Source organism: Morus notabilis, unplaced genomic scaffold (assembly GCF_000414095.1).
Source record: "Morus notabilis unplaced genomic scaffold, ASM41409v2 Scaffold2062, whole genome shotgun sequence".
Taxonomy (NCBI): domain Eukaryota; kingdom Viridiplantae; phylum Streptophyta; class Magnoliopsida; order Rosales; family Moraceae; genus Morus; species Morus notabilis.
Window position 1 is genome coordinate 11,565 of NW_010364422.1, and position 8,517 is coordinate 20,081.

At 30.7% G+C, this 8,517-nt stretch overlaps 1 protein-coding gene across 1 annotated transcript in view; it reads right to left on the bottom strand.

Moving 5' to 3' along the window:
• Positions 1 to 8,082: 8,082 nt before the first annotated feature.
• LOC21390088 (protein SRC2) overlaps positions 8,083 to 8,517 on the bottom strand; it is a 1,388-nt gene continuing 953 nt past the window's right edge. Inside the window, exon 2 of the mRNA XM_024171148.1 lies at positions 8,083 to 8,514. Coding sequence (XP_024026916.1) covers positions 8,215 to 8,514 — 300 coding nt within the window. The 3' untranslated portion in view covers positions 8,083 to 8,214. The remainder of the gene's footprint in view (positions 8,515 to 8,517) is intronic.

The window sequence follows — 8,517 nt, forward strand, 5'->3', positions numbered from 1 at the left end:
CAGTTTTTATACTCTGCAAACTTCTCATTTTTACTTGATTTCAAATCTTCCTATCTCTAGCTTCAATATTTGAATGGACTGCAAGGGACATTTACTTAGGTCTTTACAGTAAAACTTCCTTTTTGTCTTCTTTTTTCTTGTTCTTCGCCCTTCAGTTTCAATATTGCATTAGGTCTTTACAGTAAAACTTATTTACATGTATCATATATTAGTTTTTGTCATTCCCTTTATTTTTTTTTTTAGCTTCTTAAGTTTTAAGCATTGACGTGCACATTTGTAGCTCTCATTACTGCAGATTCTATAATGCAATCACTGTGTTGTTCTTTTCTTTATTTTTCCTCTCTTTCTCAAGACAATGTTTTTCATCCTCTTTAATTAAAGTGTGGAGCCGGCCTCTATTCTCTTTTCAATCTTCTTATCTTCTTCCATCTCCTCAATTCTCTCTTCTGCTTTTTCTGGTTTTTAATCTCATCCTATTCTCTTAATTGGTCTCTACTTTGCTACTGTTTTTTACATATCAAATAAAATCAAAGCTTTTTGCCCCTTCTTTTAATTCACCTGGTAGTCTTTGGACAAATTCATGTTTTACTCCAGTCACTCATCTTTTGTGACATATACTTTATAATTTGTGCGATAAATATAGTAACTTATTAATTTATGTATTTTTGTGCAGTTGCCCTTAGTTGGTAGCCACAAAAAGTGCAGTTGCCCTTAGTAGGCAGCCACAAAAATACTGTAGATACATGAGTTTGCTTATTCATTGCACATTGCTGAGAATATTAAATATCTGAGCTATAATTGCTACATCAAAACACTGTGATATCTATGTTTTGTTACAGTTTTTAATTTTTATACTTGGCCCTTGATTTGTTTCTGCCTTACCCATATAATACATTTATTCTGTTTACCTTTCTATTTTGATGCACCCGGTGGATCATGCATAAATCTATATCCTCCTTTGCTCATTCAGTTTCTATGATATACACGTTATAATCAATATGATAAACTCAGTTTCTTACTACTATTTCCATTTCTCTGCGCTTTCCCTTAGCACGTGGCAACATAAATGCTTGAAATGCATGCCTTTACGTTTTTACCGCACATCACTGAAAGGATTGATTACCTAAACGACAATTACTAAGTAAAAATATTCTCATGTTGATGTTTTACTAGATATAGTTTCAATTTTTCTCCTCCCATGTTGTATCTGCACTTTCCTTCATTTCCTTCTTATTCCCTTACTCTCTCTGTTTTATCTTTTACTTGCAATTTGTTTGCTCATTCTCAGTCTTCATCTATCCCTTTCTCTTATTGCTTATTCACTTAGTTATATTTTTTCAAATTTTCTATCACACACTGCTGGGTCTTTTCATTGCTATATTCTTGGTTGTTCCCTTCCTTTTATTGGCTAATATTTGGTGTTTGCAGTAGCATTTGCATCATTTCAGTTAATATTTAGAACTTTTAGTGATAGACTCTAAACAATTTTCATGTATACTGAATGTGACAAAATCAATCTTTGCTCTTTACGCTTTTTTACTTTTTTTCAAATATATTTTTTTGCCTCTATTGATGACTATTAGCAACTGAACATGCTCAAAAAATACTTTTTTCAATCTTTACCAACTATTGGCAAACCATATTCACCTCATTTTTTTATTTTATAAGTAAATACTTTTGAATTATTAAGTCTCCCCATTTGTTTTTTATCTGCATCTATATACACATGCATTTAGTTAACATATCTTATTTTTAATTAACTTTTTCATGTGGCGATGATGAATATCTATAACTTTAACAAATTAAATCACACTTGATTCATACAATAACTACCATGCATCTATTTTATTCATTTAATCAATTTATGCAGTCACTCTTTCTTTCTCTTCTTTGGCGATACCTATTTTGCTCTTCTTCTTAAAATCGTTTTATTTCTTTTTCTACCTTACTCTTTAATCAATTAAGCTTCTCTTAAATTCTCTCCTATTGACTCTTCTCCTTTACTTACAGTCAGCTTTACTAAATATTTTTGTACAAACACCGCCATCAACTTTGATACTATCTATTTTCATTTTCCTAAATTCTTTCCCTCCCATGTTAATATTTTTTCCTCCTACATCAATTCATTAAATACTGTCCCAAGTCATACTATTGATAATGATATCTATCTTCCCTATTTTCTTGATGCTTTTGTTATATAAATTATCTTGAATTTTCTTAAATTATAGAACCTAATCGCTCACTTCTTCAGTTAATTTTTGACTCCCATCTCTTTTTCAATTTAATCCCTTTCATCACAGCTCCACAAATACAACTACAAATATCTGACTATTTTTTCCTTCCACCTCTATCCAATAACCAATTTCTCACTGACTTCGTCTTCTATTCGGCACATTGTTTTTGTCTTCATCAATTAAATACATATAGTCTGCCCTTTTAATATCCATAATCTCATTATATAAACCTCCATTGTTCCATCTAAATATTACCAACTGTACATATATCCACATACAAAAACATATGTATCCATAAATATATTTTAGACTAAAATACTATTCGTATTTATATATAAATACATCTATGAACTGCTTCTACATTAAAAACATTGCCAACAATACTTTCCGCAGCATCGCGCAGGCAACAAGCTCATTCTTCTCTAAAATTGTTTCCTTTTTTCTCTAAATTCTTTCCTAACCTGTCATTTCAACCACTAAAATATATATTAAATAAATATAGTATCTTAAAATATTTCTTTTACCCTACTCCCGATTCAAGATAAATTCATGAGAAAGTGGAGTCTCTTTAAGATCTACTCCAACATTTAAAAATTAATTAATCGGTAAAGATACATGTACTTGATGCCCCGCCTGAAATAATTATTTCAAATACATTCTTATTTTAAGTTTTGTTTTCATATATAGACTTTCCTCTTTTCCTTTTTTCTTTCCCCTAACATTTCATATCAATTCTCTAAAATATACATTTAACAAATATAACCCTTAAAATATTTTTACCCCACTGAAATAATTATTTTAAATACATCCTTCTTTGAAGTTTTTTTTTTTTTTTTTTTTTTTTTTTTTTTTTTTTTTTTTAACTTTCTTTTCTACCTTTTATTTCAATTCTCTAAAATATACATTTAACAAATATAGCCCTTAAAATATCTTTTTTACCCCACTAAAATAATTATTTCAAATACATCCTCATTTGAAGTTTTTTTATATACAATTTGATTAATTTTTTAACAAAATAGTTTCAGCAGTAATATATTATACTTATCTATACATATATAATATTCGACTTTAACACAAGTTTAATTGAAATGTGTATTTTAACGAATCTCTTTTTTTTCATTTTTCTTAAATTTTATTCATATTTTATATGTTTTAATAATTATAAGATAATTATAACTTAACACACAACACAGATGCTCCACTTGCATAGATAGAATGAGGAGTCCAACTAGTAATAAAATAAAAAAGAAACACAAAAGCACTAAAAGACAAAACAACTTGATCATGACTTTGAATAGTGTATTATGAGAGAAGCTATATGAACCTTATTGTGCTTTCTATATATGTTATAGAAAAAGAAAATCCAAAAGAAGAAAAAATACGACTCTAATTATGTGATTAGTTTGTTTTCCTCGATTCGGCCTCTGGCTTGGTTGGACGAAGGCTTGTTTCCCTCAGAAGATTATGAAGTACTACACCCAATATAACATAGTTTAAATATAAACCAATTAAACTAAATTAGTACAAGTAGTAAGTAACAGTCATATTCAATTCCATCCTCCAAACCCAACCTATTAGATTGCTCTTTCAAGAATTATTGAACTTACTGCGTTGCAATGATTATCATCCAAATATTAGGGAGAGGAGTTGGGTCTTTCTTTCTTTTTTCTTTTACTTTCTTTTGCATATACTTTGTTCTGTGATTTTTTTTTTTAAGATTATATTTTATGCATTATACTAAAATACCCTTCTATGTCAATTTGTGCACGTGATCAAATCCGTTAAAAACTTAACGGAATTAGATGAAAAGGTGCTAGTTGCTGCTAATTAAAGATTAGATTGTGTTTTGTCAAAGATTATAAAAAGAAAGGAGGAAAATATGCTTAATTGATAGAGTAATAAAAATTAATAGACTAAAATTTAAAAATGGTTATAAATAAGCCAATTAGATGCAAATCTTGATTTACACCTATTTAAATTTCTAAAAGTACCCTTTTTAATTTTTAAAAGTAACTCTTATAAAAATACAATAATTTTAGAGTTTGTTTAATTCGCTAATTTAAATTTTTAATTTGAATTAAGATATAATTTTATATAAAATTTTTTTATTATAATAAAAAAATTAAATATGACTGTTTTTAAATATTTGTTACTGTGATAAAAATAAAATAAACAAGACTTAAACTTATTTTTCTCCTCTAAAAAAACCCAAACACCCATGCTAAGATGAGATGCTCTCTCTCATCTCTCTCTCTCTCTCTCCACTCTTTCTCGCAAAGGTGAACATCGTGATTTTCTGGCGCCGTCACAAGGCTGACTGATGGCGACAAGCTTCACAAAGCCCCAATGACGCGATCGTCGCGAGGACGACGGAGAGACGACGACGTTTGAACTGTGCTGAAAAGACGGGGTGACGTTGGCCTGCCCAATGCCGAGGATCGCAGTTGGGGGAGAGGGGGAGAGGGGGAGAGAGAGCCAGCATGAGGGAGGGGAGAGGAGAGACAGAGCCGACGGGAGGGAGGGGTAGAGGAGAGAGAGAGCCGACGGGAGGAAGGGGGAGAGGAGAGAGAGAGAGCCGGCGGGAGGGAGGGGGAGAGATTTGGAGAGTACTATTCGAAGGTGAGGGAGAGAGAGAGAGAGTGGGTTTGAGAAGAAAAGGGGAAAAAGCCTATATGAAAGGGTAAATTGGAAAATAGAATTTTTAAAATAAAAATTCGTCTTTTATTTTCTAATGATTAGTAAATTAGTTATTTACTTCTAAATGTTTTAAATGTTAACTTATTTACTGCAATTTTCCTTTTAAAAAAAGAACTGAAGGGACGTTTGATTCGTGAATTCTAGAATTATGATGCAGAATTATTTTCATTTTATGTCTGTTTTTTATGAGAAAAAATATTGTAACGAGCTACGAATCATGACACGAATCTCCCTTCTAAACGTTCTCTAAACTATTACTTACTAAATAAGTTATGGACCATCTATGTCAATTATTCTTTTATTATTTGTTTATTTTACTATATCTGTCACTCTTAACTAGAATTCTTATTATGTTGATGTTTTAGTTGCTTTCATTTTTGTTAAGAACTCTTGCAATGTTATGGTTTTTGTTACTTACATTTTTAACAAAAAGATGTTTTATGAGATATGAAATAAAAGAATAAAGATTGGAAAAACTAATTAAATCACTCAAAGAGGTATCTAAATTAATTTAAAATAATGACATTTAAATTAAATTTAAAATTTAAAATCACCATATATGTAATTTAAAATTTATGACATTTAAATTTTACGGTGTAAATTATACATGCGATAACCAATTCCTTTAAACAACCTCAATCTAAATACAATCTTTATTTAGATTAAATTTTTTAAAATTTAAGAATTTAATTGTTTAAATTAAACAAATCAATATTAATATAATTCAATGTAGTATTACGCTAAGATAGTTTAAACATCATCAATTAAATCTAATAAATGTAACTAAGTAAGTAACAATCATATTCAATTCCATCCACTAAACCCGGCTTATATTACGTAGCTCTTTTAAGAATTATGGAACGTCGTGCGTTACAATTGATTTCCAAATGATAATATCTCTCCCATTTGACAAAAGTTATTAAAAAAAAAACAAATAATGGAAGTAGGCGAATATTTACTTTAGCGTATTTATAAAACGCCAATGAAAACAAAACATATATAACAATTACGTTTCACAAAAATTATATACGACAAGAATTTTTTGTTACATTTAATCAAATAATATATAAGTTTGTACGTAGTACTGTAATGTGCTAATTTTAAGTTATTTGAAAGAAGTGGATTAAAATTTGACAAAAATAGTGATAATATGTAGAAGCAAAAGAGTGGGGTTAAGGCAAAAACACACGACTACGAGTAGTGACAAAGCCAAAAAAAAATTTCAGGGTTAAATAAAATTTTTAAAGGAAAATAACTATGCAAGTATCATATATATATATATATATATATATATATATTTTATAGCGCTGTGACTTTCTCTCTTATCTTTTCAAAGTCAGTAACATTATGAATTTTTATAGTGGTGTGGTTAATTTTTGCTTTTATTAGAATTTTAAGTTTGAGTTATTAGGGGCTTGTTCTTTTGAGTGAAAAACTTAAAAAAAAAGTAACTCGAGTTACAACTTTATTCGAGTTCATATTCTTTTAAGTTTAAATTCGAGTTTAAACTTGAGTTCAAACTTGAGTTTAGGACTACAACTCAAGTTTAAGTTTTCCCTTCAACTCGAATTCAGAAACTCGAACTCAAATTAATGAACAGTATTTTTTCTATTCTTAAAAATACTATATAACTTTTTCGTTTTAATTCTGATTGAGATGATTTTTTTTCTATGCGTTGACAACGAAAAGACGAATAAAACCCGACCCATATACCCTATTAAAATTTTTCATTAGCATTGAGTTTTTATTAAAATACTATTCTAAATACAAATTCAAGTTTTGACTCACTCAAACACAAACTCAAAAAGATTTTTATCTCAAACCATAACTCAAATGTACACAATCAAACACAAACTCAAGTTACAAGTTCAACTCAAGTTATAATTCAAATTCAACTTAAGAATTATACTCAAGTTAGACTCTAAAAGAACAAGCCTAGTATTCTTGAGAGTCAAAATTTAAAATATAATTTAAAAATCTAAAAAGTTTGATTAAATATAATTATATATGAAACTAGGATTTGAAAGATAATGGAAACTACTTAAAACATGTGAACTATAAATTTGAAGGAGGCAAAAGTGTAAGAAAAAAATTTTCAAGACGAAAACTTAAAGGAGCCACATGAACTGAGGGGGAGCAACTGCCCTCGGGCCTCAAGTGGCTCCGCCCCTGATTGCAAGGACAAGTTGCGTTGCTAACTCATCAAATTACTACTTAACAAAAAGAAACTCCTAATCCTTACCTGCGGGTGTGGGTGGAGAGTTTGAAGACAAAGAACTCAATTCATATCATACCAAAAAAGTATACGACTAATTTGATTTTGGTCTAATTTATGATACAAGTGATGAGGAGGAAGATGGTGATAGACTTGATTTATGCCCAATAATCAATTCTAATGAAGACACAATTGACGAGTAAAAGTCAAGCCAAAAATTGACTTATGAAAGTTTTTGATGCCATGTCTCGTCTTAATATGAAATCCACTCAAAAGTTTGGAATTTATTTTTGGGAATTTTGTTTGTATTTATTTTAGGATTTTGAAAATTCAAAAGTTTGGATTTATTTCTCTACTTATTCTTGGGGTTTTGAAATTTGGAAGCGATCTTGTTTTCAAGTTGAGTCGTGAAATTGAGTGGGGTTGAAGGCTATTACCTTGTAATATTCATTTGAAATCGAAATTGAAAGAAGATAACAGAAATATTTTCGCTAGTGATTTTTTTCCGCTGCCATAGCATCTTAATTTGTTTTTTTTTTTTTTTTTTTTGAAAGTGAAGAGATTCGAACTCTATTACCACTAAACTATGCCTCGCTTTGTTCTTTTCTTGATAAGACTAAATATTGCAGTTCAATGTAAATAACAAGGTAAAGAAAAAAGAAAAACGCCATTCAAATTGAACACTCAAATGTTAATAATACAGTTACTATTTTACAGCGGAAATTTGTGTTTCTTCTACTACCCTTTTTTTTTGCTGGTAAATTCTTCTAGCACTTAAACTCTCTCAAACGAGTCCCTGAAAAGTTACCTGGAATAGAATAAGAGATACCACGTAGCTTACAATTGATATTTGCATTGAAATAAAGCAATCGAGATATAAGAAGCAGATATTGCACCAAAACTCTTCCAGCAGAAGAAGAATCACGCTCAATTATATGTACAAAACACGAGAAATATAAAAACCACTTTTATTCCATTTCCATACCATTCAGAAAAACTTCAACCCTTCCGTTTACAGTACTGCACTAAATGGGTGCAAAAAAAAAAACAAAAACAAAAAAAAAAAAACTAGAAATCAAAGCCAGCATCATCAAAACCAGCATCATAAGCAGCCATTTCGCCTACATCAGACACCATATCCCCAATCAACAACCCGCCCAGCAAACCCGCTCCGAGTCCGAGCCCCATACCTCCGAAGCCCTTCTTCGGCTTCTGCGGCGGCGGCATCGCGTACCCGTACCCGGGCTGCGCCGCCTGGTACTGCGGATAAGCGTATCCCGGTGCCGCAGCGGGTGGCGGATAACCGTACCCTTGCTGAGGCGGCGGCGCCGGATGTCCACCGGACGGCGGGTCCGGGTACCCAGCGGGTTG